The following is a 16,485-nucleotide window of genomic DNA, read 5'->3' as shown; positions in this document are numbered from 1 at the left end:
TAAGGTTAGGTCTATTTCTCTACCACCTACACTGTCTATATTGCGACTAATGAGTAATTACTAGTGATGCTCTTCATGTTGATCCTGTCCTGTCAAGGAGAGGTTACATTATGCTCAGCATATTTAATGAATGACCAATTTCATATGCTTCATTTAAGGAAATCAATTTATGTACTTAATTCAAGTATTTCTAGAAAGCCTAACACTTTTCTCTCCCCTAGTATTTATATCGTCTATAGGTTTCTTAAGACACTCTCCCCTTTATTAAACTTGCAGGATTCTAAAATCATAAGCTTGTTGACCTCAGATTTCTTTTTTTCATTTTTCTTTTCTCAGTTGGTAAATTGAGAAAAACCAGTATTGAAGATTCTTAGCACATCAGAAATTTATCAGAATCAGTTCTGGTGCTTCTTGTAGGTTTTCTTCTTCACCTCCAGACACACTCTAGAACAACTTGAGAAAATCATAAGCAGACCTTTGGCAATTGTTCATTATATTGTACTGTGCTTTCTGGTAATCTCTTCACACTTCTAAGCCAGTGAGGTGGAGGACAAATGGACCTTCCCGCCCTGTAGCATATAACAGGGTGATTGATGTAGGCAGGAATGTGGTAAGATACTCTCTTGCATACTTGTAATTTGGGGGGCCAAGATACTGTGGCAATGATAGAGACACCAGGAGATAACATTTAATTATCAACTCTGATATGTGTAAAATATCACCAGACTGATATGTATAAAAAATACCCAGCCTTTATCCTAAATTTAATATGTATTTCAAATTTTCATGAATTGAGGAAGCTAATTTATAGTTGTAGCTCTCCTGAATTTTCCAGAAATAAATGTGTGTGTGTGTGTGTGTGTGTGTGTGTGTGTGTGTGTGTACACCTATGAGGTAGATTTTATTGTTATTTTATTTTGCTACCTTAAATATTAATAATGTACTCTGATTTTTAGGAAGAAACACAATCATTACTAGAAAATCTGCATGTTTACCATTTGAATTATTTCCTGGTTTTGAAATGTCTTCATAATTTCACCTCTTCTCTTCCCAAGTACCCACTGGGTCGACAGGTAAATAAGACTTTCAGACTTGGAATCTACAAAATAGAAATAGCAGTGCTTTCTTGTTTTGATTTCTGTAGCATCCAAGCTTCAGAATTTGAAATGAATCTAATTTTTACAATAGAGCACAATCCACTCCAGCTGTACATATTACTGATAATTGAAACAGTGTTGTTGTTTGTTCTGTGGCCACAGCTAGAAACAGCCACATGAATCCCAGCAGTATTGTTTTCCCTACAATGTATTTGTGCTGAAGCATTTAAATTTTCCTTGTTTTGCATTTCTTTTTCACCTATACATACAGAGAGCTAGTTTGCCACTCTTAGTGACCTGGAAAAAGGAATCTGAAAAATGCTTAATGGTTAACCTTACATTGTACCAAGAATTAAGAGACAGTTCTACTTGCAAAATTATGCTCAGCTAACGTTTATGTTGTATCCTAAAGCTATGACCCATATATGAAGTAGATTTTAATGGAATAATTCCTAATTTTCAGATCCTTAACTTAAAGGTTTGGAAAACAAATACAAGTATGTAAGAAAGACTTGTTTATGAGATGATTTCAACCTCAGTGGGCCTTTTTTCCTCGCATTTATCATTTTCTTACTGCTAGGTAACTAGTGATATTAGCCAATCCCTGTATTATATGTCCTTATTTTACTTTTATGTAAATTACATTCTTGAAGCATCTGATCTTTGTGATAAATGCCAAGGTTGTTTTCATCTAAAAAAAAAAGAGTTAGTTTTTAACAACATAAATTATTTTGTGTGTTGACCATATATGTATGATTTTGCCAAACTAGCAGAATATAAACTTAATGTCTAACTTTTGGTGCCTCACAAATAATGTTCACTTACAGATTAGAGAGTTGTACTGCACATGTTTAGAAAAGAACATATGGGATTCAGAGGAGTATGCATCAGCCTTGCAGCTGCTGAGGTAGGTTTTCTGTTGTTGTTGTTGTTTTCTTTTTTTGTCTGCATTAAGCCTGCCAGGAACACCTTCCTCCAGAACTCTGCCTGCCAAAATGTTTCATAAGTAGCTATAGCTTGAATTTATACTTATAACTTATGATGTTTTTAATCTAGTAACCATCCATTTCTTTGCTGGCATATATATCTTGAATTTATGCTTATAGCTGATGGTGTTTTTACTGTAGCAATCATTTATTTCTTTGTTTTTGGACTTTGGTTTTTAAAGGAAAATCTGTGATTATTTAGTCATATATTGACACTTCACGGGAAGAGCTTCAATGGGGATCATTTTAATCCAGTCAACCTAACATGGCAGGAAAAGTAAATCATGGAAGATAAGCTCACCGTGGCCCCAACTTGATTGGGTAGAGAAATGGCATCATTGAATTATATACACCCTATAAAGGAGATCACAGCTGACCTTGATTAGGAGTAACAAAGAGTAGGCAGTGACTTTGATGCCTTTACCCACCTAAATGGCCCTATACACTTTAACACTGGATAATTCATAAATTATTTATCTAATTTTATATAAATAAGATATTGTAGTGTTATTACTGGGTATCAAAGATCACTTACCATTCCTGACAAATAAACCTTTTGAAGTTATACTTACATTTTCCTAGGCATGGTGGTGCATGCAGATAATCCCAGCAATTTGGGAGCTGAGGCTGGAGGATCACAAATTTGAGGCAACTTAGACCCTGTCTCAAAATAAAAAAATGAAAAGGATTGGGGATGTAACTCAGTGGAAGAGCACCCCTGGGTTCAGCCCGCAGTACTGTGAATAAAAAATTTATCCTCATTAGTATTCTTGTCTTTACTTCTTCTGTGTATGGTGACTTTTAGTCTTCTGTAAAATATAATGATCACTTTGATAGTGAGAAAGGGGAATCAAATGTGAGCTCAGTTTCTGTATACAGTCTAGTAATAAAGTCTGAAAACTGAATAATTTTTGAGTCCTAGTTTCCCCTGGGTCCACAAGAAAAGAACAGATGGTTATAGTAGGAGGCACATTCACACTTAAAGCACTTTAAGTCCAAAAACTTAATAATACAAATATTAGTGCTCTAGCAGGTGCACTGTTAAGATATGAAACTAATTTCATGCTATCTGGAAAAACAACCCCCCATGGAAATTCAGTTGCCACTGACTGAAAAGCTGCTTTTGTTCTGTTTCTTTAAATCCCAATAAATGATTTCTTTACATTTATAAACTTGAACTAAAATATTTCTGAGATTTCTTTTGCTTTGTATTCAAGTAAACATGACTGTCTTAAATATGCAGTTGGTTCTTGCTGGGTTTTCTGTTCTAATTTCATGATTATTTGTTTCCCTCCTTCTCCATTTAAATATTCCCAAACTCATATTCTTTTGTCAGGGAGTAAGTTGTTTTTTTCCTTTTGAACCTCCCTGCTAATCTTGGTATAGTTGTACCCCATTTGTGAACAATGAATCAAAATGCAGTCTGTAAAAATTAAAAGCTAAAAAAAAAAAAAAATGCCAATTCAAAAGTACGGTAAGCACATAACAGTAATAGTAACCACCATTCACTGAAGGCTTGTGGTGTGCCAGACACTATGTTAAGGAACTTTTGTTACATTTTCCAATCTAATACAGTCCCTCTTAGAGTAGATATGATTAGCCACACTTGACCCCTAATGAAACAGAAGCACAGATAAGATTCATTGACCTGCCTGAGGTCCCTTATCTGTTGATGGAACCAAAATTCTAATGCAGGTCTGAGTCCAAAGCTGGTTTATACCAGCTGCTGTTCTTTACCAAAATCTAAAATATAGGTTTGGGGATGTCAATAAAAGAAACAATAAATAGAAAATGACATTTCAGTCATTTTCTTAAGCTCAGATCAGAAACATGGGCAGTCAAAAGTATAGAGATATAAAAAGCACTGAGAATCAGAATAGCATCTACAGCAAGGACAGATAAGAATCTGGGCATTTTCAAAGAGGAGAGGAATCTGGGAACCTCCAGAATAGAATTAATCTTTTCTCTTTTTACAGATCAGATGTGGACAAGAAGTCAGGGACACTTTTCAGTTTAAGCATTCTAAGTAAGAATCATCTGAATTTAGAAAGCCAGGCATTCTTCCCTATTTTCAAACTTAAATTCAGGTCATAAGAGGAACTAAGATTAAAATGATCACTGAGTGTTGCTCTGGAAAGAAATTTTGCTAAGGTGCTGTTAGAAACAAAAATATTAACATTTATTTGAATTTTTGTAAAAATTACTAAAGACAGTATTTCTCTTGAAAAATCCTCCCCCATCCCTGAAAACTGGCACATTTCAATAACCATTGATCTACTTCATGAATATTTGATGACCTTAAAGAGTATTTATAAGGAGTCTGGCATGGTGATGTGCACTTGTAGTCTAGCTTATTATTCATATTTGACACAGGTCATCACTTCTTAATGATTTCTAGTACTCAGTCCCTCTTTTTTTTTCTCCCACCTCAGTGTAGCCTCCTTGTCAGTCTTGTTAGTGTTTTCTCTTCTCTTTGACGCCCTAACATTATAGCACCCTGAGGCTTAATCATAAGCCCACAACTCTCTCCTGAAACCAGGCTGTTCTGGTCCATCGTCCGTTTAATAACATCATTTGGAGATACAATATACATTCAAAGCTGACGTATCCAAAACTGAATTCCTGATCTGCCTCTTGAAACCTGGCAATTTCTGCTTCCTACCAATTCTTCAAGCTAAAAACATAGGCTCTGCTTTGAAAATTTATCAGAAACCAAACCTCCTCCTCTTTAACTGCTACCATCTTGCTTTTAGTCATTATCATCTTTCACCTGGGTTATTACAGTAACCTTCTGTCTGGTTTTCTTGGTTCCGCATTTCCTCCCCTACAGGTTTTTCTTCAAAATAGAAGTCAGAATAGTTCATTTAAAACATAGTTAATAATGTCACTCCATTGATCAATACCCTCCATTAATTCCCCATTTCATTCAGGGTTAAAAACCATAGTCTATACATTGACAGTACATGATTTGCCAGACACCCCCATTAGTTAGTGTTTAAGATTTGATTTTGTCATGGTAGTTATTTTGTTTCACACTTAATATTCTACAATGGACACTGTTTTGTGATGCAGTATATAACATGGTCAGCAAGAGCATGAATGTAAGCCAGATAGTGTAGGTTCAGATCTCAGCTTTGCCAGTTACTAGCTTTGGGACTGTAGACAAATTACTTAAATTCTTTGTGCCTCTTTTTTCTCAGAAATGGGAATAATAATAGTACTTCATAATGTACTGTATCATATATGTGCATATAAATGTTAGCCATCATCGTTGGTAATATAGATTGTTCTTCCTCATTGTTTATTATCTTTATATAATATCTTAGAAGCATAAATTTTAATCATTCCTTTATTGGCTATATATTTAGATCGTTTTTAATTCCTGTTACAAACAGTAATCACAGCATATGTGTTTACACATTTGTATAATTTCCACAAAATGAATATACAGATATAGATTTTCTGAGTATAAAATATAAAGACTTTTGTATCATTGTACACTAGTAGATCAATGTGTTTTTCTATATATATCTTGATCTCTCTCTGGATTATTAGTATCTTCTATTGACCTATCCATTCTTAAGTAAGGACCATCTGATTTTAATCACTGTAGCTTTTACTTTTTGATATATTAACAGTCCCAATACATGCACTGAAGTACACATTTTCTTTATCAAAAATGATTTTTTTCCATATTTTATTGAGTTTTAAAATATATCCACCAGAATTTTGTTTCACACAATGGTAGAAGTATTGATTGACTTGAAATGATTTGTATCTGATAATATTGAATATTAGAACTTAAACTGTCTAATCATTTATTCAGAGCTTTCATAATTTTATAGGTCTTACACATTTTGCTATAGTGTATGTTGCTGAGTATTCCAGTTTTTGTTGCTTTGTTTTTTTTTTTTTTAAGAAAACTGTAAAGCTAAGAACAGTTGCATTTTTTCATCCCATCTTCATTTAAATGTCTTATTTTTCCATTACATGCATCTGACACTTTAGTGGGCTTTAAATCTGATACAGACTCACCTCTTGACATCAAGTGTTTACCTCCAGTCTTTGGCTTAGACAGTTCGTGGAGTTCAGCTTCCAGGGCAGGATGCTGAACCTCAGGTTTTCCTTCATCTCTCTCCTGCCTAGGTGTAATATTCTGACTTTTAAGTTTGTGGCTCCTTTTATTGAGATTGTTCATCACTGTACTGCTGAGCAACCACAAGCTCAATAGGTTGAGAAGATTCTTGTTCATTTCATCTTCCTTTAGATTTAGTTGTTGATCTTATTTCTTCACTTAGATTTCACATAGGCGAGTCTCAGTGAGAAGAAATGAAGACTGCAGAAAGAATCATGCTATGACCTTCCCTTTCACATTTCAGTTTTCAAGGCCATTTTGAACATGTTCTTTTTTCCATTACATAGTTTAATCTATAAGGTATTACTTATGTGTATATGGATGTATACACACCCACACACATTTATGTTATATTCACCCACCCCTTAACTTTATTGTATTTTTATAATTCTTAGATTTTATCACTAATAGTCATATCATATGCAAGTAATAATTTCATCTTCCTAATATTTATACTACTTCTTTTAATTTAGTGTAGTGGCTAGAGTGCAGAATGATGTTAACTAATAGAAATGAAAGCAGGTGTCTTTGTTGATTCTGTGTGTATATAACTTTACTTGAAAAGATTTTAACTAACGACTTTATTGGGTTGATTAAATCATAATTTCTGATTAGCTTTACATTAAATCTTGTTTCATGTGAAGCCAGTAAATACTTGGAAGGGTATAAGATCTTCTAGCACTCTGGAAACAGTAAGAACATAATCTTAGCTGGGCAGGGTGGTGGACAACTATAATCCCAGCTACTTGGAAGACTGAGACCAGAGGATGGCAAATTTAAAGCCAGCCTCGATGACTTAGTTGAGACCGTGTCTCAAAATTTTAAAGGTTAGGATATAGTTCAGTGGTAGAGCATTTGTCTAGCATGTGCAGAGCCTCAATCCTTACTACCACAGGAGGAAGAAAATAAAGAACATGATATTAGGCTAAGAATAAGAGGAATAACAAATATCTCAATTCCAGGAAGTTTACATCTGAGGTAAAAGATCTACCCCTTTCAAAATCAAACGCACATTAGAAGTTATGACTAATAAAGTTTGCCTGTTTCAAAATTATATGACATAATACCTTTTTTTGCTTTTGCACACTGAAGATTAATAGTAGACTAGGCTTGACCTTCCTCAGTGTTCTGTTATTTGAATCTCAAAGTGGAGGAGAAATGTGGCAATCTATGTAATAAATAATCCTCAGTGTATTGCTGATATAGGTTAGACCTCTGGTACTACCTCATCCTCTGCCCTCCTCCAAGCAAGCCAGTGCCTTTGAATTCTTGGACACTGGAAATACTGACTTTGTCTATTAGAGTAAGGCTAAAGCTCAAGTATAATGGATTGTTCTAGTGCATCTAACTTTGAGTTTACTCTCTTAACAGTTTAATTTCATGTAACCAATAGAAAATAAGAAACTTAATCTCTGAGATAATCAAGAATGAAATGTCTTAGCCTATTTTTTTTGACCTCTTAGCTGCCTTTCATTCATAGAAAGAAGATAACGTTTTATACTGTTTCTTTTTTTTTTTTTTTTTTATAGACTGTTTCTTAACACCATGGAAATTTTATTTTTTGTCTACCCCTACCAATTTCTATATTTATTAGTTGTATACATTTGTTGGTTGAAGTAACAAAGTAATTTCTTAGTTACCATAATCTGTTTAGCTTTATATCTTTTTTCCCCAATTTAATTAATCAGTATTTTAACCAAAATTTTATTATAAATATTGTCAAACTTAAGTTTATTTTGCAAAATGTCCACATTCAGGATTTGACTGTGTCTTTGTGGTTAATATTAGAACTTTTTATTATTGTAACCTCGTGTCATTTATATACTTGTGTAATGCCACCACTTAATAATTACTTATATTGACCCTGATTTCATTTGATGATGTTGTTTTAGTATGATCTTAATGGAGAGATCCTGTAAGTGATAACCCTGGGAACAGGATTCTAATTTTAGATTGTCCATGTTCTCTTTCCATTTTAACAAAGATTTTTGCTTGTACTATAAATAACAAGCAGAATTATTTAAAGTTCAGTGGATTTACTGACTAATGTTCATAAAGTCCTTAGGAGATATAAAATATAGTTTAAATGGTAATAATTAGAAAAATGATAGTGATGCTTATATTTTTGTTCATTTGAAACAAGCTTGCGTTTAGTGAGTCAGATCCTCAGTAGACATTTCTTGAATCTATGTATATTTAGATCAAAAAGAAAAGGAAACTAATATAAAATGCCTTCTGTGTAGTAGGTACCATACTGGATTCTTGAAATGCATCTTATTTAATTTTTAAGTCTCCATCGAACATGCAAAATATGTGAGTTATTATTTCCATTTTATAGACAAGAAAACCAAGGATCAGAGATGTATAGTAAACTTACTCCATATTACTAAATTCATATTACATTGCAAAAATAGTATGTGTCAAAGCCAGGTGTATGAACCCAGATCCCTGTATATTTTCTATGCCAAGCTTTACAATGAGAACTCTTCAAGAATACTTCTGAGTGTCACATGTATTGAGGAAAATTTTGGCAGGTGATGTAGCTCAGTCTTGCCTAGCATGTACAAGGTCTTGGGTTTGATTCCCAGCTCTGCAAAAATAAGCATTGAAGAAAATCTCTCCCCAAAAAAGTTGGTAGCTACTAAGAAAGAACTTATACCATTTTCCTCTGAACAGAAATATTTAATATGTAGAAAATGTTTTTTAAGTATTTTAATTTCCAGTTATATTACATTTTCTTTTACTGATTCTTTTGTAGAATGTTGGCAAAGGATGAACTGATGACCATACTTCAGAAATGTTTCATGGTTTTTAAATCCTCTTCTGAAAAGCAGCTTGGCAGCACAGCAAAGAGAATAGAGGAGTTCCTGGCCCAGTTTCAGAGCCTTGATGGTGAGAGTATAATATCCTGCCAACTCTACTGGCTGTGACAGTCATTTAACCAAAAGGACATTGAAAACCCCTCTTTCTGATGTGCTGAGAGATGAAGAGATAGAGTAGTTCTTGATCACTCAGTATACCAGGCCTGAGAATGTCACATCTTAACCATCACAAATAGGCCAAATACGTCTCTTCTAGATATGGTTTAATCAATGAAGAGTATCAAATGGGCAGGGAAAATTCTTTTCTTCATGTCCACAGTTTGGAGGACTTATCTTAAAAAAAGGCAACAAAAAGAATATAAAAGATTATAGTAACAAGGCATCATAATTAATGACTCCTTTTAGATGTTTTCTCTTAATAAGCATTTCATCAAGTTCTTTATAGATTTCAAAAACACTGCAAAAATCATTTGTAAGCCTGAAAAATTAATATTGATGTACTGCTTTCACAGCAGTGAGGCTCATTAATATGCTGATTACCAAATATGCATGGAGTTTGCTTTAATCAGATTTACAGAAGCTTGAATCTTTCAATCCTAAATGAACTGAGACAGCCTGGCACTCCTCAGTGTTGCAGGTTTAGAGTTTCTTTTATTTTAGTGACCACCACACGATCATTTATATTTGCTGAATACTTGGGTTACCTGACTAGGTGTAGGTAGGTAGTCATATTCTGTTCCCTAATGCTCCAGGTCTTCTGTGTTCTAATGGGACCCACAGATTGATACTGATAACTGACTTTTTCCTGGGCTATTTTCTTGCTTTTTTTCTAGCACCAGCATATAGTGCTAGGAAAAATACAGGTATGTAACTTTTACTTTTCTGCTATTTAGGTGAAGTTTTAATGGAATATAGGAAAGGAGATAGCTTGGTGTATATATAAACACATAGATTGGAGATGGCATGGTGAAAATATCTTAATTGGAATATCCATTTTAATCCTTCATATGTTTCCCAAATATTCCTTTGTGTTAAAAATATTTTGGGTTTTTGTTTCTGTGTCCTGAGGCTGCCGCCTCTAGTCTGGGTGTCATGAAGGCTCCCATGAAACTAACTTTAGTTCATCTCCTTGTTGCTGTGACTTTGTTTGCATATGGTACACCAGCAAACATAAGATCTACTGTAGTCTCACTTGACTTCAAGTCAACCTTAAAGCACCAACAATGGATGATTGGTATTTGCTTCCTGATGAAGCATTTCTAGGATATGGATATCCTGTAACCAACATGCAGCAGGATTTTTACATGTTTTTACACCCTACGAGTGACTTGTGACATCCAAACTTGGATTGCAAAAGGGAGGATTACTTTTAGGACATCACTAACATTTATCTCAAAAATATCACCAAAGCAAGGAATCCATGCCTATTCATGCATTATTCATCGAGCAAACACTCATCATAACCTGCAGTTTATTCATCCACCCACAGCGGGGGCAAATCATTGGGTTCTCCAGTTTACCAAAACTACTACTAGAGCCATTTCAAATGCTTGTAACCATGTCAGTATACTCCTGTACTTAGATCCTTCTCTATCCACAACCATTAAGGAAGTACCCAACATTAGAACATTGCTTACCCCATGCCTCATTTTATTTTCAAGGGAAATGGAAATGTGTTACATAACCATGTACAGAGCAGCAGCAGCAGGCTACTTGAACACAAAGAAGCAATAGCAACCTTTTGAAATGGCACAGCTCTTACTGATACCATGTGTTTTAAATGTTCTTAGGAATCTGTAATCTTAATAAAATTGACATTTCTCCTATGACTACCTTTGAGAAAGGATTTAAAAATTATACTGGAATCAAATTCAATAAATGGGTAGTTACTCATTAAAAAAAAAAAAAAAAAATCTTTTGGATTTAGAGCTGTGTGCTGAGGATATAGCTCAAAGGTAACAGTGCTTGCCTTACATGTGTGAGACCCTGGGTTCAATTCCCAGTACTGGGAAGAAAAAATCCTTTAGATTTAGGAAGCATCTTTGGCAGAAATCTTTCCATGTCTCCCCATATCTCCAGTGCAAAGCACCTGATCTGATGGGTACTATAAGATGAAAGCAAAAAATTTGCCTGACCGTAGAGTGGCAGCTGTAGTTCAGAGTGAGGAAGTTCTCCATAGGCATTAAAGGGGTTCCCTCCAGGTCCTATTTTGGACATTACTCTCTCACCACACAGCATGACCTGAACCACTTTTCAGAACATGAAAATTTTAAAAGCAAGAATTAAGAACAGTTAGTAGTTAAACTACAATCAGAAGCTAAAGTCCATAAAGACAATAACTTGAGACTGCACAACTAGCTAGTGGCAGTACCCGGACTATAGCCCACTCTCTTCACAGTCAGCTTATTATTTTTTGTTTTTGTTTCTCACCAATTCATGGTTTTAATGCACAGTGAGGGGGCCACCCTTAATGTCACAGATAGGACAGAAAACTTAGAAGAATATAAGATAATTAACTTTCATTCTAGAGAATAAATTCTGTGGTATTCTAGCACTAAATAAAGGAATGCAGCTTTTTCAAATGGGAAGGTTGAAGGTTAAGGTGCTTAAAAGCCTAAAGAGGGTTGGGATTGTGGCTTAGTGGTAGAGTGCTTGCCTAGGATGTGTGGGGCACTGGGTTCAATTCTCAACCACCACATATAAATAAATGAATAAAATAAAGGTCTGTCAACATCTAAATATATATTTTTTAAAAAGTTACTCAAAAAAAAACCCTAAAGAATAAGGAATGTTTACAATTATAGCAAAACCACTCTTTAAAGAAATGTCTCAATTTTCAGTAATCAATTAACATTAGTAACAGTGTAACTCAAACTCTCCACATTGAATATGTAGAAAATATTTGACTATATGCTACTCTGACTCTTATACTAAATACACATTACAGTTAGGGAGGGTTAAGTAGGGCAGAATTTTATATCAGCTCTATTTTAAGACTGTTACATGTTAATGAAATGGAATAAAGAATTTAGTGGATATTTTAACCTTATGTCTTTCTTAAACCAGGAATTATCTATAGCTAAAAGAAATTTCTTTGAGAATCATGTATATCCTTCTGTCTTAGATTTGAGTCAAATGTCATGCAAGTGTCAGGTTCCCAAGACATACCTGCACTTGGAAGAGGGGTCAGAGCTTCATGCTCTATAGGAACAGCTTATAAGTTACCCGTTAGTGGATTATTTCACAATTTTTTGCACACTGCCCTCTTCATATTCAGTGTTGTATTAAAAATAGTGAATTGGATAGTTGAAGCCAGATTTGTCAAGTTGTAGATTATATTGTTTACAATCTTGGTACAAAGGAAAAGGATTTTAGTTTGATTTTTAACAAAGCTATTTATAATAGCACAAATATTTGAGATTTTCTGCTGTTCATTTGAGGGGATTTTGTTTGATTTCATTGTTTTGTTTTCATTGTGGTAACACTTAAAATTCAGTAACTAGGTTTTAAAAACCTCACTACAGCATAAATTATGTAACATTTGTTGACCTTCAGTTTCTAGAAGAAATATCATTTTTATATGATGGAACCTTGATCTCTTGCCACATTTTAAGAAAAGCAATAGGTGAAAGTTTTATTTCCTTTGGATTAGTACAACTGTTTGTTCTCTCGACTTGGATTTACACTAATTGCTATATTGGTTTTGTATTAAAAGCAGATGCCAAAGAGGAAGAAGATGCTTCTGGATCACAGCCAAAGGGGCTTCAGAAGACAGATCTCTATCATCTTCAGAAGGTCAGGTCTCTTTTCTTTTTCTTCCAGCTGCATCATGTGAAGCTCCACTTTTTCACTCTGTGCTCTAGATTTGTCGGGATGTTTTTGTTTTCATTTTAAACCACAATCAGGAACAATGCAGACTTTGTAACTCACTTATAAATCAAACATCCTGTTTTTATCATGCTGCCAACCTCAACTGCACATGAACATAGTCTGCAATTTACTAGTCAGCTAGTAAACTATTCCTATAGACTAGAAAAAAACAGGCACCAAGGGAAAAGTGGGAACATGGTTGCTAAAAAAAATCTGATTATTTATCTGATGTATATGTTTTTCTGATGTATATGATCAAACTGGAAGATTCCAAAAGGCCTAACTCGTTAGTTTTTTAGATACTTTTTTTTCTAATGCATATTCATAATATAGAACATAAATTGAGCCACATGTCCAATATATTATTTTCGGATAGTTCTAACTTTAGGATCTTGATTGTCAAAACAAAGAATATCTTTACCACATTACCAAATTAATGACAAATGTAGCATAAAGTTTCATTCTTCACAAGAAAACATGTGGAATCTATTCTGTTAGTATGACATAAAGGCAAGGTGATGGTGGTGGTGCTTTTCTGTACCTCTTTTTCTCCTTCTTCACCTCGTCCTCCTTTTCTCCTTCCCTTTCTTTATTGAACTAATGTATTGTGAATAGTGAGCACTCTGCTACATAACTTACTGATAAAGTGAACTTCCCTTTCCCTTTCTCCCTGAAAATTCACTTGATGTATGTTTGAAGCAGAACATCTGAGAGGAGAGATTCTTGCTAGACCTTACAAATAAAAAAGTAAAACCCATTTTGATTTGCACATCCTCCTTAAGCAAAGGGCATCAGCTACCTCATGTTGAGTAGCAGAGATCCCTGTGAAAGTTTTTCTCAGAATCACTATGAAAGGTATTCTTTAACCCTTTAGTCTTTATTGGAAATGAAGGAGTTGAGAAGAACAAGTAAGAAGCAAACCAGGTTTGAAGTACTCAGAGAAAAAGTTGTGAACTTCATTGACTGTCTAGTGAGGTGAGTCAATAGCTAAAAGTCATTCTATTTTTTCAAATAATCCTGGCATAATAGCTGTCCATCACCAATCCAGGACATTTTTCTCCTGCCCTTTAAGGTTCCTCCATCCTGCTTAGAATTTTAATTTCACTTCCTTTTTTGTTGTTATTAAGTTGCCTAATTAAATGACTTAGCTTATTCTTTACAGTCGGTTTAAGAACAGAGGTATACAAAAGGAAATGATTTAATAATTAAAAAGATAAAAATGTTTGTCAGTTTATTATTTTTTAATGGCAGGTCAAACTCAACAGAGGGTGAGGCATTGAATAGAAAAAAGTACTGAAAAAATATCTGCTCAGTTATCGAAGAGAGTGGTTTTCTGACAAATAACATGTTCTGCCAGAAAGTGATAACTCTCCATTTTCCAGTACAGCGTGGGAGCAGTCATTGTTTCTAGTTACTGGGGAGAATTTATTATTTCTAGAAAAGTGGCAAAATTATGACAAAGCAGAAGGTTAAAGAGCAATGTATCATAACAAAGTGATGCATTCCAATATTGAACTGACCTGGTAAGAATTGCATTTTAGCCAGGCAAGATAGTGCACCCCTGTAATCCCAGCAGCTCAGGAGGCTGAGGCAGGAGGATCCCAAGTTCAAAGACAGTGTCAGCAAAACCATGGCACTAAATAAATCAGTGAGACCCTGTCTCTAAATAAAATACAGAATAGGTCTGGGATGTGCCTTAGTGGCCAAATGCCCCTGAAATCAATCCCTGGTACCCCCCCCCCCGTCCCCACCAAAAAAAAGAAAAAAGAAAAGGGAAACAACCACAGATCCAACATGCATTTAAAGAACAATAAAGTATTAAAAATAAAAGAATTACATTTTAGAACCGATAAGAGGTAACTTTGCCCTATGAGGTCTTCTGTTCTTACAGTTTCTATCCCCAAGCTCTTGACTTTTCCCTTTTGCCAAGTAGTGACTGAGAATAATTTTGCAATGTGATTTATCATCATCTGTAAGCCAGATGTCAGGTTCCTGAGTTCCTACAAATCCCAAATTGTAGGCTCTGAAGTAAAACCAACCATTCCCCCTTTCATGATCTTTGACCTAATATGCCTGACTTTTTAATGTTTCTGAGCAGTAATTGAAATAATGCTGAGCATGATCGAAATGTGTTTTGTTTTTACCAAGATTTTCTATCCTAAAAAGGGATTAGGATTGTAAACTAAAAGGGAGTAAGGAGTCATGTAGCAGCTAAAGCCCAGGGAGAGGTATGACTTCCCATGTCACATAGTCTAAATCTCCTGACATCTGCCAAAAGTCCCTCTCCATTTCTCCATATTGCCTGGAGGGGGCACACTACTGATGTTTGAACAGAGCTTGGAGTTCTGGAGAATATAAGTCACAGACTTCAGGGGAAGGCAGGTTCACAGTAGACCATGAGCAAAAAAACTGACAGATGAGATTAAGTTGGCAAATGCAGAGAGCCAAGAAAAAAAGTTGCCACTTTCTAAGTTTCACCAAAATCACACTTTGACTTTATTGCCCTTGTTGATAAAAATCTTATCAGTTCCTCTGAGGTATCTCTTTGAGGAAAGGCCTAACCTTTGTTGTAAACTCTGACCTGAAACCAGATGAACATCACAAAGTACTCTAGTATGCCAGATTCGTTGCTTCTTTCTTATCAAAGCAAATCAGTTACCAAAGCATTGGCATCTTTATGCCAATCCCCAAGTCTACAGTTGGACAAAAATTCTAATGTATAGTACGGATTTATCACTATTATTCAACCAATGTAGCCCAGTGGAAATAAATAAAGCAGGTATTTTATTTTGCCTCTGATAGAGATTCTTTGAGAATCTCCAAAAGGCATTTTGACTTGAGATTTGTCTGAGTTTTTAAACATTTTATGAAGACAGGAAAAGAAACAAAAGTACAAATGTAAGACAATAGTTTGAGTTTCTGTAATTGATTCTATGCAGTCGCCTTGTTAAATATCCAGCCTTTATTACATAGCAGGAACTTCAACAAGGTCTTTTAGTGAGAGCCATAATGATTGGGGAATAACTGCATGACATTGGTATAGGAAGAGTTTATATGGTCAGAAATTACAAATTGGTAACTGGTCTTCCAGGGAAGCAATTATCATCACAGAAACTACTTCCTCAGCTGATTTAACTCAGTCTTGAGTAAATGAGATAGCAGAATATTGGTCCTTAGTGAGGGTCAACTCAAAACATACTCTTTTGTTCCATTGGATTCTGGAGAAGGAACAGCACCTAGAAGTGGGATGAGTAGGTCAGGAACTCTTGAGAAAAGAGGAGAGAGATGGTGAGGAATGATGCACATGTTGAATGTTTTTTTTGCTTTCTCTTTTTTCAAAACCACTGACCTAACCAGGGTAGAGCAAGTGTAGAGGGATTTTTCTAGAAAGTGGTAAACTTTCCAATAGGAGAAAAGAAAGTCAGGAAGGAGAGGAATTTTCATTATTCCTGGAAGATGAGGAATATCTCTTGTGGCTGGACTAGGGTAACTGCTTGATTTGCTTGCCTATACTAATTGGAAAAGAGTTGACACAGTCTGTCATGTGGTTGACATACTTTAAACTCAGGACTGGA

General features: G+C 34.9%; 1 protein-coding gene across 10 annotated transcripts in view; it reads left to right on the top strand.

The window, feature by feature from the left end:
* Positions 1-16,485, top strand: part of ORC3 (origin recognition complex subunit 3) — a 70,142-nt gene that overhangs the window by 37,513 nt on the left and 16,144 nt on the right. For 9 of the 10 annotated variants that reach the window (XM_079146963.1, XM_079146962.1, XM_079146959.1 and 6 more), the window contains exons 12-16: positions 957-1,073; positions 1,925-2,004; positions 8,977-9,110; positions 12,756-12,835; positions 13,785-13,885. In XM_079146963.1, coding sequence (XP_079003089.1) covers positions 957-1,073; positions 1,925-2,004; positions 8,977-9,110; positions 12,756-12,835; positions 13,785-13,885 — 512 coding nt within the window. The remainder of the gene's footprint in view (positions 1-956; positions 1,074-1,924; positions 2,005-8,976; positions 9,111-12,755; positions 12,836-13,784; positions 13,886-16,485) is intronic. The other variant, XM_079146956.1, reaches the window with a different exon arrangement.

This window comes from Sciurus vulgaris, assembly GCF_902686455.1.
Source record: "Sciurus vulgaris genome assembly, chromosome: 7".
Taxonomy (NCBI): domain Eukaryota; kingdom Metazoa; phylum Chordata; class Mammalia; order Rodentia; family Sciuridae; genus Sciurus; species Sciurus vulgaris.
This window is presented reverse-complemented; position numbering and strand designations above follow the sequence as displayed.